The following is an 18,612-nucleotide window of genomic DNA, read 5'->3' as shown; positions in this document are numbered from 1 at the left end:
ATTTTGGTGATCAAAGGCCACTGTGACCTCATAAATCACAGTTTTGGCAACATCTCAAGAATTCATACACTAAGGGTAACAGAATTTCACACTAATATCAAATTGGATGAAAAGTATATCCAATGTCAAAGGTCAACTGCACTGTGACATCATAATGCTCTGCAAAAACACTTTTTTGACCATTATTCCTCGCCATAACTCAGGAACATAGGGGAAGACATTTGTAGATGTGTGACTAAATCTGAACTTGAAGGAACTGCTCAGCGTCTTTTTTCTCTCCCCACAGCTGCTCCCTCAGAGATGCACATGGCTGTACGTTATGAACAATGTGCTGATGTCTGTATCAGGTAACAAATCTCTCCACATCTCACATAAGAACACAATGCTGTATGCTTACCTGCTGCTCTGAGAACACCTCTGTCCTGCAGGGAAGTCTTCCCAGCTGTACTCCCACAGTCTGACAGTTCTGTTTGAGCAGAGAGGACATCTGCAGAAGAAACACAGCAGCCTGTCGCTCAGCACCAGCCGCTTCACTGAGAGGATCAGCTCCAGGTAGGACAGGACATTAAGTGAGCTGCAGGTGCAGCAGGAGCAATAGTGTCCGTCTTGATGCAGCCACTGGGTGGCAGCAAAGTAAGATATTTTTAAACCTAAACATAGGCCTCATGCTGTGTTCATGTTATGTTGGAAGGTCAGAGTTTCTGAGTTGGAAAGTTGTTATTCCAACTTTGTTGTGTTCATGAGCTTTGAGGTGGTAAAGTGGGAACAGCGTGGAAGCTACAAAGAAGATGGGTTGCATTTAATGCGAAGAGCATTTGAACAAGAGGTTGATAGGTTGATTGATTTTATTTATTGTAATATTGTATTTTTATATTTAATTTAGATCACTCTACATGGACAGCAGTTAACATTAATATGAAATTACACCTCACATGTGGTCAAAACTTGATAATTAATATGTGAATTAATAAAAAAGTTTCTTACCATTGAGCAAACACTGACTTTTTTCATTTCAGGCCATATTTTTGCATTTTTGATGTCAAGTTAGAAAATTGCCTGGCATGCTTTATAGTTAAAACTTTGCTTGCTAGCTAGAGTTAACAGATGCAGATACTAAAATGTGCAACTGTTGACTTTGGAGGGCTGTTCATGCGCTCGTATCTCGTAAATATGGTAAATACAATATTTCTGAGGAAAAAATGAAGGCAGCATTACTTTTTTGGCCTGGAGGCCATGCCACCTCTTTTATTTAGTCTATGGTTGCTGCTGTCACTGTGAAAATTGTTCTTACTGAACTGTGTTCTCTCTCAAGCCACAGAAAGTTTGCCATATCTGTGAAGATCCCCGACACTAAAGGCTGTAGGAGATGTAGTGTAGGTGAGTGATGCACACTTTTCTCTACATGCTCTGTATGTTTATTCAATAATAACTGCAAACTCTCCAACTTTTGTCTCTTCATCTCAGCGAGGAACCCATACACAGACAGCACCTTTCTGTGTGGGGCAGTTCCATCCGGCCTGGTTCTTCTGTTGTGGTATGAACCTCTGCAGAAGTTCATGCATCTAAAGGTTTGTACACACAATGGTCTTCAGTGAAAGATGGTGATTTGTTTTTTATGCCGTCATGCTGGCAATGACCTCATGTTTTCCAGTTATCTGTCCGTCAAGGTCACTGTGAACTGGTTTATCACATTTGAATGAACATGATATCTCAAGAACACCTTGGAGGAATTTCTTCAAATTTGGCGCAAACGTCCACTTGGACTCATCAAAGAACCAGCCTGTGATCTTGTGTGCATCTCTTCCTTGTGAATGCCATATCAGAAAAAGACCTTGAGGAAATTTTCTTAAATTTGGCTCAAAAGCCCACTTGGGGTCAACAATGAAATGACCAGATTTTTGTGATCAAAGGTCAAGGATACTATGAGCTGAAAACGCACATTTCTGGCCACAACTCAAGAATTCATACGCTAAATATGACAACATTTCAAGCAAATATCTAAAAACAAAATGATGACATTATCACATTTTAAATCTGGTAATTTTAGTTTTTTTATGTTTGGCTTCAACCCAGTTGGTCTGTGGTCATTGTAGGTCAATATCTAATAATAGCAAAAATGAAAAACAAATAAAAAGACAGGCTTTTAGTATCTCTTGAACTTTGAATTGTTTATAAAAGTGAAATTAAATTAAATTCGATCCAATTCAATCCCTTTTCAGACTCAGGGTCCATATAAAAAATATAAAACATCACAATCATTAGAAACATACATAAACACAGTATATCATGGTATAAAAATCAATCAATCAATATATATTTAAAGTTTACAAAGACACAACTATACCAGTGTTTCCACAGCTGGAAATGGTAATGTGTAGTGCTATACCTTATGTGGGATAAAACTAATAATATTTCATTTATACATGAGATTCTTTAAAACAGCTTAGAGCATATTGACTCCTGCAGCCACAAACATTTCAATTATACTACACCAGCGAGGTCTCTGGAGTTATATTCTCATGGAATTATTATATTTATTTTTGTTATTGCTGATAGAATTGATTAATTTAAAAGTGCAAAGAAAGAGTCAGCACGGAAAGAACTTTTGCTTTGTAAAATCTCAGGGAGCTTTTTTTAATTATAAATTTTTTATTTTAATTTTCACTTGACTTTAAAAAATGTATTTATAATATTTTATGTAGAAAGTTTCAGTTTGGATTAAACATTTGCTAAAGGCATTTAAAGTTTTGGAGTTTGTTGTATTCCAAATTCTAAATATGACAGAAAGATTTTCATTTTTATTGTAAATGCATGTCAGTTCTAAATATCAGTTATCAGTCTCATTAAGTAATAGTAAATCTGTATCAGTATCGGTCCTGAAAAACATTTATGTGAATTGTTTCAGACAAAATTCCCATTGAAACATAGAATAAGTGTCCTCTCATGTCACACCTGCAAGTTTTACCAAAAAATACCTTAAAAACCCTAAATCCATCTCATCAGTAGCATGGTGTAACCTGACTCTTCCTGTGCGTTTCACTTGCAGCACATAGCAATGAGGCTCCCCGACTCTCTGCCGATATTTGAGCTGCTGGTGTTGGTGTCAGACGAGTTTCCCCAGCTTTGTGTTGGTGTGAGAGACTGCAGCAACGGCAAATGCCCCGTCAACCAACAGCTCAAGTTTGATATCATCGAGCTGAACAGCTCGCCTATCTCAGCACCAGGTAGGACATGCTGTTGTTTTTCTTTAACATGTTTACAGAACTTAAAGCTCCAGCTCAATTCTCTCTTAATGCGTGTGCAGATAGCGGAGCACTCAGGGCAGTGCAGGTAACTCAGCTGGACAGAGACACCGTCCTCATCGCATTAGAAAGTAAGTCACCTCCATCCCAAAACACATTCCAAATCCTCCAGCCGTCTTTCATACTGACCCATAACACACTGTTTCTGACAGAAACTGTAAAGATTGTGAACCTCCGAGGGCTTCCATCCAAAGAGCTGGCTCCTGAAATGGTCTTTGACTTCCCCATTGAGACTCTAGGTAGATACAATCATGTGATAAACACGGTGTATGAGACCTAACGTTCCCGCTGACAGCTGAGTGACATGACGTGTTCTCTCAGTGTGCCTACAGGACAGTGTGTTGGCGTTCTGGAAGCACGGTCTCAAAGGGAGGAGTTTCCATTCAAACGAGGTGATTAGCTTCAAGATTCATGTCCGGCTGCAGCTGAGCTACTGGTAGGCGTTTGCCATATTTGCAAAAAGGTGATTTACACTTATTTTTTTTAACTGCAGGTGACACAAGAAATCACAGATGAGAGTCGAGCATTCAGAGTTTTGGGAACAAACAGGTACGTTCACAGTAATCTGACAATATCACTATCATTCATTGGTCAAACTATAGCAGTAATAGTAGTACTGGTGGTAGTAGAGTAAAGACGTAGCAGTAGTGGCATTAGTATTGGTGATAATAATAGTTGTTGTAATGTTAACCATGATAGTAGTGTGGCGGTAGTCGAATTAATAGGAAATTATAAACCTTTACGGACTGTTTGGAGCCTTTCATGCGCTTTTCATTCTTCTTCTTTTTAATCATTTTGGCTGTGTTCATGCATATGGCATAAAATTTGTCCAGATTGTGTATTTTTGTTAAAACAGTGAGTCTAAAATACACTGTGGAAACTTAATTGTTACATTCAGACTGTTAAGGTAAAACAATGCTCCATTGAAACTCATTCAAACTGACATTTTTGGTTCCACAGCCATCAAAGCATAAAATATGCATTTAATTATTTCTGGGTGTCATTCTGGGCTTTTGCCTTTTTCATTTTTACTGTTTTCTGATGATGTCATTTTTACCATATTTGGCATACGGAGAAAATACATGCTGTTTCCACTAGGTGCACTGTCTCAATCAATGTTGCTGCAAATCACTGACATATCCCAGACTGTGATTAGAAAATGCATACTTCGCATGTAACATTGAAAATAATTCATTTTTGTGTTGGTTTTTTTTCATCCAAAAACATAGTGGCATCGTGACAAAAACCTGACATTTAAAGGGTTAAAATTCTGAAAATAAATGAATATTTGATATTTATGATTAGGACTGATGTTGATAAAAAACGTTAACTTAATGAAAGTGGAAAATCAGATTCATGTAAAATATTTTTCAGAGCTTGATTTTGAAAAGCACATTTTATTCACAGAGCGATACGAGTGTGTGTGATATTAAAGTGGGCCCTAAGGGTTAATGAGGAAATGACATTAACTTTTGATTTATTGCTTCAGTAAACATTTTTTTATTGAGTTAATAATCTCATACTCTAGGTTAAGTCTTTAAGTCTCATTTTGCCATCTCAGATCACACTGACTCTCTTCTGGTAGTGATAAAAACTCAGAATTTCGAGCTCCTGGTGTGGCAAGCATTTATCCGGTCCAAGATGTCCTCTTCCGTGCGCCTGTGATTTCAGTAAAAACAGATATCTGTATATGAATCCATATAAATTAAAAAAGTAGGTTAAAGCTAACCTGTCAAACTAAAGCTGAGACTGCATTCTGGCTACTTATTTCCGCTTCTCCACATGGAGAGTAAAGTAAAATAAAATAAAATAAAATGATGACTAGTCGACGTGAGACAATCTCAGCCTACAAACAGAAACCAGAACATACCCAAAATCTTGTCCTGTCACCCACAGATTCTGCAAACATATGTTTCATATATCTACTTATTAAAATACGATAATTTAGATTTACATACTGTTTGGCTGCATCAGTAGCTTTGGGCCAGCTCTGCATTTCCTCAGTAATATTTGATAAATGCCTCCAAAATGAGCTGTAAAATGTATCCCCCTCCCCTTCTTGTCTTTGCACAGGGACATCATCCTTCAGAGCACACCGACAGACGACCCCTCGGCACTGAGCAACCTGTACATCCTGACTGGACACGAGAGCAGCTACTGAGATAAAACATGTCAGCGTCTTTACACACTGAAGAGAAATGCAGATGTGTTGTCCAGCCTTGGTTGTGTCCCTCTTCACTGGAGCTGCAGCAGACACCAGCACCAACCTTCTGCTCTGAGGGACACATGTCAGTGTGGAATTCAGTTATCCGTCCAGACTCAGACTGTAAGTTGTTGGGCAACATGTGTACAAGAGAGACTTGTCAACATGCTAAGTGCATTTCTAACTTTTCTTTGGCAAAATAAAGCTGCCAAAAACCAAGATTTTCTCATAAAAACAGTTCATTTTACCAGCTTAAATCCCAGTGTGACTGCAGCAGGAAATAGCTCCATCCTGCTGACGGAGATGATTGACTGCTGTCAGTATGGACCACAGACTGAGGAGCAGCGTGGACAGAACAGATATACTGTTCATTTCTGAATTGATGTTTTGAAGCTTTTATTTGGGCCTATTGCTTCTTGTTGTCTTTGTCTCAGTTACTGGAACCAGAACATTGGGTCAAGTGGGAGGAATAGCAGGGAGGAGCGAGCGAGCCGCAAACACCAAAGCTGAGTGTGATAGGCTGAGACACCTGTCAGTCAACACAAAAGAAATAATGATAGCAACAAAGAGCCTGTTTACACCCGCTATTAAGATGCTTCTTGGGTTGGTCTGATCACAAGTGGACAGTCACTACGTTTACATGATGTTAGGAAATGTCAAATTATTGTGTCAGTCTGACTAAACATGTTAGTCCAACTGAAATCGGACTAAATCGGTTTTCTCGAAATCAGACTAACAAAAAATCAGTTTAAGTGTGCACTATATTTGAATACTGTCTCCTCTTAACCTTCCACAACAACAGAGCAGCAGCTTTGCCGTTCAGTGACGTAAAATGACTGTTTTTCTCAGTGAAGTCTGGTGGTTTTGATATAATGTCTTTAAACCTCCATCGGTAAGGGCTGTCTTACGGCAAGATAGTGGTGAAAATATTCCAAATATCACATACACTTAAACTGATACTGATTTTCTTTTAGTTGGCCTAAAAATAATCAATTACAGCAGAGTTTGATTATTTGTGCGTGACATTGTGGTTTTCTACCATGAAGTTATTGTAAATAATCAGTTATAATAATCTGTGCATGTAAACATACTGAATATAAATGACCACCAAGATGATTGTGATCATATCATTCATACAACGTGGGATGCATTTCACCACACATCTTTTGTACTGTAAACACTAATGCATCCTGGACAAGGATCGTGTCATCGATGCAGAATGTGGTTCTTGTTTTAGTGACAGCGTGCTAACTCTCTAAAACTTGGCCATCTTCCATAAGTTGGTTGGATCGTTTATCATTTTGCACTATGGATAGAGATGTGTTGAATTCTGCTGACAGCAATATCTCCAGCTGTACTGACACAACCACTAACGTGACAAGCATGCTAGTGAACAGCAATAGTATGAATGTGAACTCAGTAACTGTGCATGGGGTCCTTTGACTGCATGGTAGACTCATGTGTGAGTGGCGATGTGTCTTAGCTGTTCACTTGTGTTAAAATCACTGAAAAGGAATCTAATACCAGGTGTAAACGGGCTCAGAGATGTTCTGTAAAGGAAATGATCAAATTTAGGATATTTTCAATGGATTTCTGTGGAGTCTGACATTTTTGGAACCTAGTGACCATTGGTGGAAGTGTAGCTAAAGACAGTTGCTTCACCAATTAGCCATTGGGGTCACCTTTTGGGGTCAAATTTAGCACAAACGTCCACTTGGCCTCAAGGATGCACTAATTAGATTTTGGTGGTTCTAAGTCAAAGGTTAAGGTCACTGTGCTTTTGTCTGTCTTATTCTTTGAACACAATTTGTCAAGAACAGGGAATATTTTATATTTTGGCACAAACACTCACTTGGACTCAAGGATGAACTGGTAAATTTTTGGTGATGAAAAGGTCAAGGTCACTGTGGCCTTGCATCTCAGTCATTTTCGTGAATTCAGTATCTCAAGAATGCCTTGAGGGAATTTCTTCAAGTTTAGCACAAATATCCCCTTGAACTTAACGATGAGCTGGTTAGATGAATATTAGTGAGTATTACAGTGTGTTTAATCAAGTTAACTTCTCAAATGTATACTAACTTGTGATTATGTCGTTCGACATTTGATGTATTTTGAAGTTTATGAATGTGCTAGCATAGCAGCATTTACATTGCAATTTTGATGAATTCTTTTCAACTCTTTGGTTATGAAGGGTCCTTTCATTGCAGTCAGTTACCCATCCCAACTATTTCTTTCAGTGTGCTGAGTTTGGGCTGATGCAGAGCCAGGTCATAATTTAATTAGGAACTTGTGACAGCAGTGTCAGCAGCTGGAATCGGGCCACCTTATTTGGCCTAATTCTTGGGTTTATTCATCCCATCTGTCAACGGCGTAGTGCAGTGTGAAGTGACTTATTTCTTCTGGTGTGCCGAGTTTGGGCCGATGCTGGGCCAGGTCATTATTGATAACAGCCCAGTGATGGCAGTGTTGGCAGCTGGAATCGAGGCAGCTTATTTGGCCCGACTCTGGGATGTCATTCATAACGTGTCTCAGCTGAGTCATGAAATGGGATGCAGCGTGACTTATTTCCTCCAGCTTGCCGAGTTTGGACCAATACTGGGCCAGGTCATTTTTTGATTATGGCCCAGTGTTGGTAGTGTTGGCAGCCAGAATCAGGCCACTTTATTTGCCCAGATTCTTGTGCATTGCTAATTACGTGTCACAGCGGATTTGGACAACCGAAAGTGACCTGACTTCTGGTGTGTTATGTATGGGCCAATGCTGGGCCAGGTCATTTTTTGATTACGACCCAGTGATGGCAGTGTCAGCGGCTGGAATCAGGCCAGCTTATTTGGCCCAATTCTTGGGCTTATCCATCCCGTGTCTTAGCGGAGTGGTTCAACTGGATGTGGCCAAACTTATTTCATCCAGCGTGCCAAGTTTGGGCCGATGCTGGGCCAGGACATTTTTTGATAACATCCCAGTGATGGCAGTGTTGGCAGCTGGATTTGGGTTGGCTTATTTGGCCCAACTGTGGGGTGTCATTCATCCGTGTCTCTGCAGAGTCGGGCAACTGGACACAGCGTGACATTTCCTCTCCAACTTGCCACTTTTGGGCTGATGCTGGGCCAGGTCCTTTTGGCTACATATGATTGGTGCCAAACACTGCTTTGATATGTGTCTCTATGTCCCTAGTCTGTCAGCAGTATTATTACTTTAGCTTACATATAGGCTTAATGAACATTGTATTCCATGAAGTGCCATAGAAACTGAATGCAATTAAATTGTATTTTTGCTTGTTTGACTAAAATGTAAAAAGCCACTACATTAGAGTGTTGTGTGTAATGATATTTGTTATTTATGGAAAGGGAACTGTTAGAGTAACACTCATCCATCCCTGAGAGATACTTGAAAGACGTAATATGCAAATGGATTTTTGTTTTTTAAGATGATTTTATTGTTACTGTGTATACATTTTAAGTACATAACAATGCTCTTATGGTATTGAGGGGTTGTAAAATGGGCAATAAAGATTTTAATATCCTTTGAAGCTGAAGCAGAAGCAGAATTAGTTATGTTTGATTGTCATTACAAAGGCTCACTTATAGTCTTAACAGAGGTTTGGTAACACGTCAGAACACAACAGTCGTAGTATTTGTGTTTGTAGTTGCCTTAATGGGTTAAACTCATACTGATACTGATGGTCCTTATACAAGTTACTGTGCATGTGATACCAGATAAATCAAAAATAAACTTTATTTTTCATTTCTAAACATAAAAAGGAATTTGGATATAATAGTTGTGTGCTTTGACAATTGTTAGGGACTGTTCGTTATTTATGAGAGGGGAGGGGGTGGTGTAAAAGAGGGGAGGCATGTCATGATTTTTTAAGCATGAGGGAGCAACTTATGTTTTTTATTTTGTCTAGGGGAGGGACATACAACTGAAAATGGTCATATTTTGTATTTATTTTGAATACCCACAGAGCCCCAAATGCAGATGGTTGGATTAAAAGGCATGTTTTGTTTAAGAACTACCAAAAATTACACGGTTTGTAAGAAAAATAATGTTCCATAAGATTTACTTTGGTGTTTAACTTTTTTTTATTTTGTTAAACACAGACATTTAGGAACACAGGTTCTGTCTCCATGTGGAAAAAGCTTTTTCCTGCTAACTGGAATGAACAGCAGAGGGCGCAGCCTCTGATAACATGACCCTAACTGAACTGTGGGCCTACATTAGAGATCATGAAGAAGACCATTAACAGTCAGCAGCTTTGTGACACGGCTTGAGCCAATCACTCCAGTCACTCAGGCAGACCAGCTTCCGCCTTGTTCACGCCCCCTCCGCGTAATTCGACCAGGTATACATCCGCGCTTAAACAACAAAGTGAAATTGGTGCCTTGCTCACTGTATAGACCCAACTTAGTGAATAGTTTATCGCGCGATAATTTCCTTATCACGCGATAAGAATCCCGCGTTAACGCAGCACGTTAACGCCGTTAACGGCCCAGCACTAATATATATGTATAGATATCATTGAATTATTCGCCCCTGCATGCATAAACTCACACATGCTCACACACACACAGACACATACACATCAGAGACATCCTATACTACTCTAAATAAAGTATAGTCCCTTAGTACACTTTTGAATATCTTTATTATACCACCTTCAGAAAGTGCTCATTGTCTTTGCTTTCATGACTGCAGCTTCATGGTAGCAAACTGAACTTTTCAAAGCCCAGAGCTGAACTGGACCATGTTGGGGATTACTGAGATTTGAAGTGAGCTGTGTAGATGTTACAGCTTCACCAGTTTTTCCTATAATAAGAATGAGTCTCATTCTAATTTTGATTGAAGGTCATGTGTTTCCATGCAGAACAGAACTGTGTTAGCCAAAAATGTTAGCAAATATACTTTGGGTGAGATTTTACTCAAGATTTATATATCCCAAAAAGATGAACTGAAAGAGGTGACATTTATAAAATAACATGGAACAATGATTGTGATACTTTGATACAGAAGGGTATTGCTGGCCTGCCAGAAGAAAAATATAAGTATCAGATAATAAAGAGATTTCTTTTTTTTATAGCAAGAAGGTGTTTTTTCATGTTTTAACAAGATCAAACATGATACGTTTGAATTATATAAAAACATGAAAAACTTTTCATGTTATTATGAATATTATTATTTTTGTTTCTGGCATTAAGGCAGCAATGGGCTTCCATACACTCAAACCAATAATGTGTTCATGAGGTTCTTCCAGATGGCACTGCTGTTTGGTGTTTCATTTAAAGGAAATGGCTGATGTTATTTAAACTTCCTATTATGAAGGAAGCCTTGAAAAACACCCAAAAGAGCTAAACTAATGTGAAATTATATACATTTGTTTTTGCTGCCTACATTAACATATGAATCATACTGAAATGAACGATTTGTTGATTCAAAAATGTATTTTTAGAAAATGGTAAAATGGAGTCACTCAATGCCGTGCAACCTGCTTGCAGCTTCATCCTAATCTCTGAAAATATAAAAATAAATAACGTTGATATTAGGCTATGCAGGATATACGTACATACCATGGATATATTTTAAGAAGGTCAGACTTCCACTCGGCTGGTGGCGGTAGTGAAACCGGATATGAAATTAACAGTAGAAGAAACGGAAGCAGCTGCATCTCGGGCGCAGCAGCGCCATTTCGCTTCTCATTCATTGGAGCCGAGGCCTTCGTTGCTCAGACGGTGAGTTAGATAATATTCGGTTAAAACGTGAAGCGAAATGTTTTTACGAAGTTATTGCTGCGTAGCTGTTATGGCAGCGTTGCTGTAGATGTGCTCTGAGAGGACGCTGTCTGAGCGAGTGAATGCACGTTAGCTAGTAAGTTGTTAGCTAACATGTTAGCTCTCTGTTATCATACGCCTTCATTTTACAACCATAAGAACGCCATTACATGAAATATGAATAAACATAAAAACAATACGCCCTGAACAACATTTACTGTATTTTATAAACAACTAGCGAGCTGTTCAGACTGTAGCTAGGCTACAGCCAGGCTAGTTACACTATGACTGTAAACATACACACAGAAGATCAACAACGTAGATGTTAGCAAGCTTGCTAGCAGGCTAGCACAACTTGTCAGCTGTGACCCGGATTCTGTGGGTTCTCCAAAAGTTTAGAGTTGGCCTGAAAAGTCATTACATAGTCTTAAACTTAGTTTTATTTACTAGAACGTTCAAGTAATTGCACTTACACGTTTTATTTTATTCAATGAGTCAAACTCGTCTGTGTGTAAGACAACATTTCTGTAACGGACATTTAAACCCACCACTGGACCCAGTGTTGTTGTTTACGTCGCACTTGTACTTGTTTTTTGGCAAAATGAAGATGAACCTAACTCCTTTTAACAACCATAAACATACAATAAACCCTACTCATGTACAGGACTACATATACTCATGTCACTTACCTCAATAATGTATAAATAAGTAAAAGGACGATTTGTCTTAGCTTTGTTTTTAAACTATCTAGAGAAGATCGTAAATAGCTTTCGATTTAAGTTTCTTTTTTCAACCACAAGTTGACTTTTGGTGTTTTTTTTTCTTGTTTTTCCAAAATAATGTTTGTGTAGTTTTCTTGTACATTTTTTAAACAATTTCTATGTCGTTTTTGGGTCACATTTTTCTTTAATTGCGCTTTGCTTTTTTCCCATGGTCTTGACAGAAATCAAGCCAAATTGCTCAGGTTTCAAAGGGTTAATCTAAGTGGTAAATTCGTGACAACATGCTAAGTAAAAAGGATAGTTATAATAAAGCTTCAGCCTACACCTCCTTCCTTTCAATTGAATGCCTTGATGTTAATTATTATTTATTCAGTGCATTCCTCCCTGCAAATAGTTAGCAAGCATCAAAAAATAAATTGCCACAAACAAGACAAAACTATAAAGTTGCTAAGATGACTTTACTGTTATGTTGTGGATCAACAATGTAAACTGAGAGGATTCCTAAATTGACCAGATCTGACCTACTAGAGAGAAGACCTGTTGCACTGCTCAGGGTTCCCACAGTCATGGAAAGCCTGGATAAGTCATGGAATTTCACAATCACATTTTCCAGGCCCCCCAAAAAACACTATAAGTTTTGGAAAAATCATGGAAATGTGTTTTATGAAATAAATAAAAAAAAAACAAAACAAAAACTCTGATGAACAGTGAATTCATAAAAAAAATGCCAAAAAAGAAAAAATGCCTTTCCTAGAATTTTTTTCTTCGTCTTCCTCCTTTTTTTTTTTTTTATTTATTTATTTTTTTTGATGAACTTAAAAAAGTTTTTAAATTACTTTTAATTTTGGGCATGTTTTACTGAAAACCCTGAAATTTCTTGAAGATTCTTTTCCTTTCAATTTTATTTATAGACATCTTATAAATTTGGGGTGATTTTGAACAGTCCTTGAACTCATCTTGTGGGGGGCAGCTGAAATTATAATTGAACCTAATATGTTTAAAAATACAGTGTGATGCAAGGAAAAAATTTGGGGGAGGGGTGGTCTTTGAGAAGTTTTGGAAAAGGTTTGAAATGTTGTCTGTGAAAATATGTTGAAGCCTTGGCTTCAGCACATTTTAATTGGCAACTAGGTGTCTTTATTATCTATTAATTGTTGACTGACAGTCAGTGTCCCTCACATCCCTGTCATTAAATACTGGTTGTGGTTATGCAGAAGTAATTGATGCACTTTTCCAAATCTTCCAGGACACACAGAACTTCACCATGGTGAAAATATTTATTGGCAACCTTGCCTGCAACACGTCACCGGAGGAGCTGCGCGAACTCTTCGAAAAGTATGGAAAAGTCTCAGAATGTGACATTGTCAAAAACTATGGTTTTGTACACATGAACAACATGTCCGAAGCAGAGGAGGCCATCCGAAATCTCCACCAGCACCAGCTGAACGGCTGGCGCATGAACGTGGAAATGAGCAAAGGGAGGCCCAAGTCCACCACCAAACTGCACGTCAGCAATCTGGGTGAAGGGGTCAGCGCTGACGTGCTGCGCGCCAAGTTTGAAGAGTTTGGTACGGTGGTGGAGTGTGACATAGTCAAGGACTACGCCTTCATTCACATGGAGCGAGTGGAGGATGCCATGAATGCCATCGATAAGCTGGACAACGTTGCCTACAAAGGTGAACTCTTTGGCAGGGGGGAGCTACTTGTCTTTGCTGTCTATGTTTACCAATTTGGATGCTGTTCTGTGGCTGTAGAGCTCACATGACAAGTAAAATCCACTGGCATAATTCCACCTAAATACCAAACGGACTGAGAGTAATGACTTGCTTGTAGTAAATGTAGAACCAGTGGCAGTGTAACTCGTGAACAGGCGCCGACAGAAAATCTCATGCACCTGGCGCGGCAGGATATTGCGCTTTGCTCAGTGGTTGTCCGTCAAATGCATTGAAGGTGTGTTATAGTCGGTAAGAGCCTTCCCGTGGTCTCATGCGTGTCTTCTCTCTCCTCACAAGGCAAGCTGATGAGCGTACAGCTGTCCACCAGTCGGCTTCGCACCGCCCCGGGAATGGGAGATCATACCGGCTGCTATGTCTGCGGGAAACATGGTCACTGGTCGAAAGATTGTCCAGTCGGTCGGAACGGTAGCCACGGTGACGGCGAAAGAGGTCGGAGCGGCAGGGGCCCCCCACGCGGTCCCCCGGGTTACGGCAGGGGCAGCTACGGGATGGCCCCACCTCCAGATGCTGATTACATGGGTGGCTCTGCGTATAGTCAGGCTAGTTATGGGCTGCCGCCTCCCCCTCGTAGGCCCGCTGGCTACAGCTATGAGCTGGGGGATCGGTACGCCAGCAGAGCACCCGCCGGCTACGCCGACAGGTCATCAGCTTATGATCGTGACCGTGCCTATAGCAGTGTTGACTTCTATGAGAAGTACAGACCTCGCTCTTATGGCTCAAGTTATTTCGAAGAACGTCGCATGTCCTATCTCCCCCCTCCTCCTCCTCCCCCATCCTCCCTTTCAAAAATTGCCTCCAGTGTAGATCCATATGAGTGTCGGCCTCCATCCTCATCGACCGCCGCAGCTGCCGCATACTATGCACGTGACCGCAGCCCGATCAGACGAGTACCAACGTCCTCGGCCGGCTACACCTATGAGCGAACACGGCTGTCACCGGTGTCAGGCTCCAGGAGCTCCTACTCAGTCCCACGACCCAAGGATCATTACGCTCCGCGCTATGCGCCTTACTAAAGCCATGGTGCCAAGGTGAGCAACATAGTCAACATCAGTGACAGTTAAAGGGTAACTTTGGCATCTTTAAACCTTGAACTTTTTTCCCAATGTTTTTGTGAACTGATGTGGACTTTTTTTTCTTTTTTTTTATCTTTCCAGTATTGAGAGAGAGGGTTGCAGCATGCAGCCACATAATGTAACCATACAGGGCAACTGAGCACAATCACTGCACATCAGTGTATAAATGGTTATTTTTTTGACAGAGACGGGCCCCGATTATTAGAATGAGAAGGCCAGATCAAATGAAAGGTAATGAGACACCTTTAATATCAATCTGAGCTAATGCTGGGCGATATACTGGTTCATCTGGTAAATCTGTGATACGTTTTTACGATATTAATATGTCAGATACCTTTATACCTGCGCTCAGTTGAAAAACTCTGCGACTCTTCAACAGAGTCATCACAGGGAAAATACCAGACACAAAATATAGGTCATAGCGCTCAGCAGTAATGTGAGCCTGTCTGTGGCAAAAATAACAACCTTCAAAGGACGTACAGCGGCGGTGCACAGTTGCCCCATTTGTTTACATTACAGGCACTGCACGGCTGCTGGCTGCATGCTGCAGCTCTCTTTCTCAATACTGGACTCATTTAAAAAAAATGTTCACATCAGTCACTTAGACACAAAAACATGGGAGAATAGGATCCAGGTTGAAAAATGTTCAAGTTACACTTTAACGTAATGTCTGCACAGTGGGACATTTTCCTGTAAGTCGTTACAGTGGGCACTGGGATCCCGAAACCCTTTTAACTCTTAAAAGGTACTGAACCGCTACAAGCTGTGCTGCGGATAATGGGGGTATAAACTCGGTCTCTGAAAAGGGAATTTGCTCTCTTTCTAGGTCTGTTTGTGAACGGCAGGACTTTTCCTTTTCCATCAGTCTGCGCGATGTGCGCCGAAGCAGAGCATATACGCGGAAAATTAAGATCGGAAATCGCGTCTGCACCTTCTAGGCACCTGAGACGCCAGTTGCCTGCAGACTAATCGTCTTTTCAGTTGCATCCACTTAATCTGTTTTCAAAAAGGATGATTAGCAAACTGCACTGTTTGACATGTACGGTGTATAAAACAATAACTTGCTTACTTGCTCTGCTGGTTTTCAGCTCAGTTTTTAGCCATGTCTTCTTTTTTACCTGTGTTCCTCGCTCACATGAAGCACATCGTTAAATTCAGCAAATGTTATTTGTTTGGTTTCCATTTGTCGTTTAAAATAAGTGTTGCTGTTTCTTGAAGATATGAAATTGCACCTATCTTTTTTCAGTGGAATGAGGGTTAACCCATGCTCGTAGTACACAGGAATCTTATCTTACTTCTCGACACACGTCTGGTATGACCTCAGTCAGTTATATGGATGTGGATAAAGATGCATGTTTTTTCAGAAATGATCCTCATTTTTGTCCATCAGTGTGCTGTGACAGTCTGCGACTCTTCAGGTTTGTTTTGTTATAGCTGGTTGGTTTTTATGCTTACAGGGGTGAAACACCCAGTAAGCAGCGAAAAAAAACTACACTCTTTGCCCAATGTAGCAAATTTGTGTTCCAATTCACATTGAAGAAAACAAAAGAGAAATTGATCCATATTAAGGCAGGGCAATATGGAGAAAATTATATATCAATATATTGGACTAGACCTCAATATCGACATAGCGATAATATTGCAGGGTTGACTAATGGTGCTTTTATGAAATGTCTACACAATGAGATTTTTGACAAATTTTCAGTAATCTGACAAAGGCAAATACAATAACATAAATCTGGTAAATTACACCTCTTTACTGTAATGCAGCCTTTAAAACTGGGGAAATGCAGCACTTATAATATATCCAAAATGAAAGACGGTATCAAGATATTGATATTAGAGATGTATTCCATTTTTAACTTCGCAGAGAGAAGATTCTCAGATTCTGATTCCTGTACTTCTGAATTGGCCAATAATGAGTTCCTATCCAATACCATTGCGTAAAAACAAAAATGTACGACCTATACTATTAACCCTTTTGACTGTCAATTGATTGCTATCAATGAAGTAAGGCATGGCGACACGTTAAATCCCTTATAAACGCTGTAGAACTGTTATCTAATTTGACATGTTGCTAACGTTACACTTTTTTTGGGCGCTTTAAATCGGTAGTTCTGAGTGGTTGCAGGCTAAACTTGCTGTGTGCGGTACTTTTGGAGAAGAAGAATTCATATCTGGGAAAACTGTAGTTTTATTTGGGTGTTAAACTACTTGAAAGTTGAATTTTAATTTATCACACTGCCCTAATCCATATCCATGAAACTGACCTGGCTGACACAGAATCCCAATTGAGTATTAGTATCTATGGTTAGACAAATAATCTCAGACATTCCAGTCTCATTTTTTTTTCTAATTAGTGTCTACAGAATATCAAAGTGATACATTTTATACTTTTCATTGAGGTGTCTGCTTGTCGAAATTGTTTTTAAATGAAAGTGGAAACAGACAACATTGCTCTCTTGCGTTTTCAAGTGTTATTCTTGAGGTAGCTTTTTGCAGAGACAACCAGATTGCTTTCCCTTTTCATTAGAGCCCTCGCAACTACCAGTTACTTTGTTTTTCCACCATCAAATAACTTATATTAATACTCTTTAGTAACAAAACAAAAGCGCTATCTGCTTCCTGATTTGGTTGCACACTTCCTTTGAGCTGTAAATGGAGCCTTCATTTTCCTAAATCATACCTGGCAGACAGAATTGCACAGCAGAAGAGAGACTAAAAAGAAACCAGTCTTAACATCAGTGATTTTATTATTCTATAGCTATTCCATTGCATGATCCATATTAACTTCATAAAGGTAAGTTTAAGCACAAAACTTGTCTATTTCCACTTTGTGTGCCGTTGAGTGACACCTTAAGATTGTAAGCTGACTTGTGATGTGCAACTAAGTAATATCTTAAATGTTTTTTTTCCATTGGTAATGTTGCACATATTACAAAACAGCTGCCAATAGATACTACCCTTTCATCTTTAAAATTGTTGGTTCTGTTGGATCTTTATTGTATTCATATAACAGCATAAGCAGCAGATTTGTACGTGTGAGGCAGGACTCAGGGCTTGGGCTGTGTAAGTCATGAGGCACTTGTGTTTTCTTGAAGGTGCCTTTGTTTTGTTTTGCATTTACGTGGATCTGAAGTTTGTATTTTTCATACTAGCTGTAAAAATACCAGCATACATTGAAAATTTATGGTGGATATGATTTTTAATAAAGCCAAATATGAATTTGGTGACACTTTTCTTCAGTTCTTTGTTTGAATCGTGTTTTTGAAGGTGTCTGGTGATGGGTGCAGTGAAACTATTCACTTCAAATACAAATTTTCATTTTTTAAAAACTATGTTCAAAAATGTCCAATAAATTCTGCCATGTACCGTGCACTTGTTAAAGTCATGGTTAAGTAAAAGCAGTAAACTCAAGGCTCAGACCCCTGGATAAAATGATTAGATTTTGGTGGTCAAAGATCAAGGTCACCGTAACCCAATTTTTCTTGTTAATGCTTTACTTTTTTTCAAATCCGGCACAGACTTGGACTCAAGGATGAACTGATTCGATTTTGTGGTCAAAGGTCAAGGTCACTGTGACCTTATCTTGTGAATGAGATATCTTAAAAACACCTTTATTTATTTTTTTCAAAATTGTCACAAAAGTACACTTGGACTTGAGGACAATTTATCAGATTTTGGTGATCCAAGGTCAAGGTCAAGGTCACTGTGACCTTATCTGTTTTGTGAACGATATATATTAAAAACACCTTGATGTATTGTTTTCCATATTTGGAACAAAAGTAACCATTTGCATTATTACTCTCAC

The 18,612-nt window shown here is 39.3% G+C and overlaps 2 protein-coding genes across 8 annotated transcripts in view; both read left to right on the top strand.

Moving 5' to 3' along the window:
* The window catches only part of map4k2 (mitogen-activated protein kinase kinase kinase kinase 2), a 51,395-nt gene extending 42,361 nt beyond the window's left edge, over positions 1–9,034 (top strand). For all 4 annotated transcript variants that reach the window (XM_042511970.1, XM_042511968.1, XM_042511969.1 and 1 more), the window contains 10 exons: positions 287–347; positions 429–552; positions 1,313–1,377; positions 1,465–1,568; positions 3,047–3,224; positions 3,305–3,373; positions 3,455–3,541; positions 3,624–3,694; positions 3,796–3,851; positions 5,376–9,034. In XM_042511970.1, coding sequence (XP_042367904.1) covers positions 287–347; positions 429–552; positions 1,313–1,377; positions 1,465–1,568; positions 3,047–3,224; positions 3,305–3,373; positions 3,455–3,541; positions 3,624–3,694; positions 3,796–3,851; positions 5,376–5,463 — 903 coding nt within the window. In that variant the 3' untranslated portion in view covers positions 5,464–9,034. The remainder of the gene's footprint in view (positions 1–286; positions 348–428; positions 553–1,312; positions 1,378–1,464; positions 1,569–3,046; positions 3,225–3,304; positions 3,374–3,454; positions 3,542–3,623; positions 3,695–3,795; positions 3,852–5,375) is intronic.
* A 2,132-nt stretch (positions 9,035–11,166) lies between these two features.
* Positions 11,167–18,046, top strand: LOC121962164 (RNA-binding protein 4.1-like). Of its 4 annotated transcripts, XM_042512369.1 has the most exons (4): positions 11,256–11,349; positions 13,239–13,668; positions 14,005–14,756; positions 15,628–18,046. In XM_042512369.1, exons 1-3 carry the CDS (start codon positions 11,320–11,322, stop codon positions 14,739–14,741), a joined length of 1,197 nt encoding a protein of 398 aa, XP_042368303.1. In that variant the 5' UTR covers positions 11,256–11,319; the 3' UTR covers positions 14,742–14,756; positions 15,628–18,046. The 4 variants fall into 4 exon arrangements, with proteins under 4 accessions (XP_042368304.1, XP_042368303.1, XP_042368302.1 ...); XM_042512370.1 differs by lacking the exon at positions 11,256–11,349 and adding an exon at positions 11,167–11,231 and having other exon boundaries at positions 14,005–18,046; XM_042512368.1 differs by having other exon boundaries at positions 14,005–18,046.
* The last annotated feature ends 566 nt before the right edge of the window (positions 18,047–18,612 follow it).

The sequence above is a fragment of the Plectropomus leopardus genome, chromosome 23 (assembly GCF_008729295.1).
Source record: "Plectropomus leopardus isolate mb chromosome 23, YSFRI_Pleo_2.0, whole genome shotgun sequence".
NCBI classification, from domain to species: Eukaryota; Metazoa; Chordata; class Actinopteri; order Perciformes; family Serranidae; genus Plectropomus; species Plectropomus leopardus.
The sequence above is the reverse complement of the archived record's forward strand: the minus strand, read 5'-3'. Positions and strand labels throughout refer to the sequence as shown.

What these genes read in the sequence shown, in the direction of transcription:
- LOC121962164 (XM_042512369.1), top strand. Translation starts at nt 11,320, where the DNA reads ATGTGCTCTGAGAGGACGCTGTCTGAGCGA. An exon ending in AGAGGACGCTGTCTGAGCGA is followed by an intron (nt 11,350 to 13,238) that starts GTGAATGCACGT and finishes CAAATCTTCCAG; the next exon opens with GACACACAGAACTTCACCAT. An exon ending in GGACAACGTTGCCTACAAAG is followed by an intron (nt 13,669 to 14,004) that starts GTGAACTCTTTG and finishes TCTCCTCACAAG; the next exon opens with GCAAGCTGATGAGCGTACAG.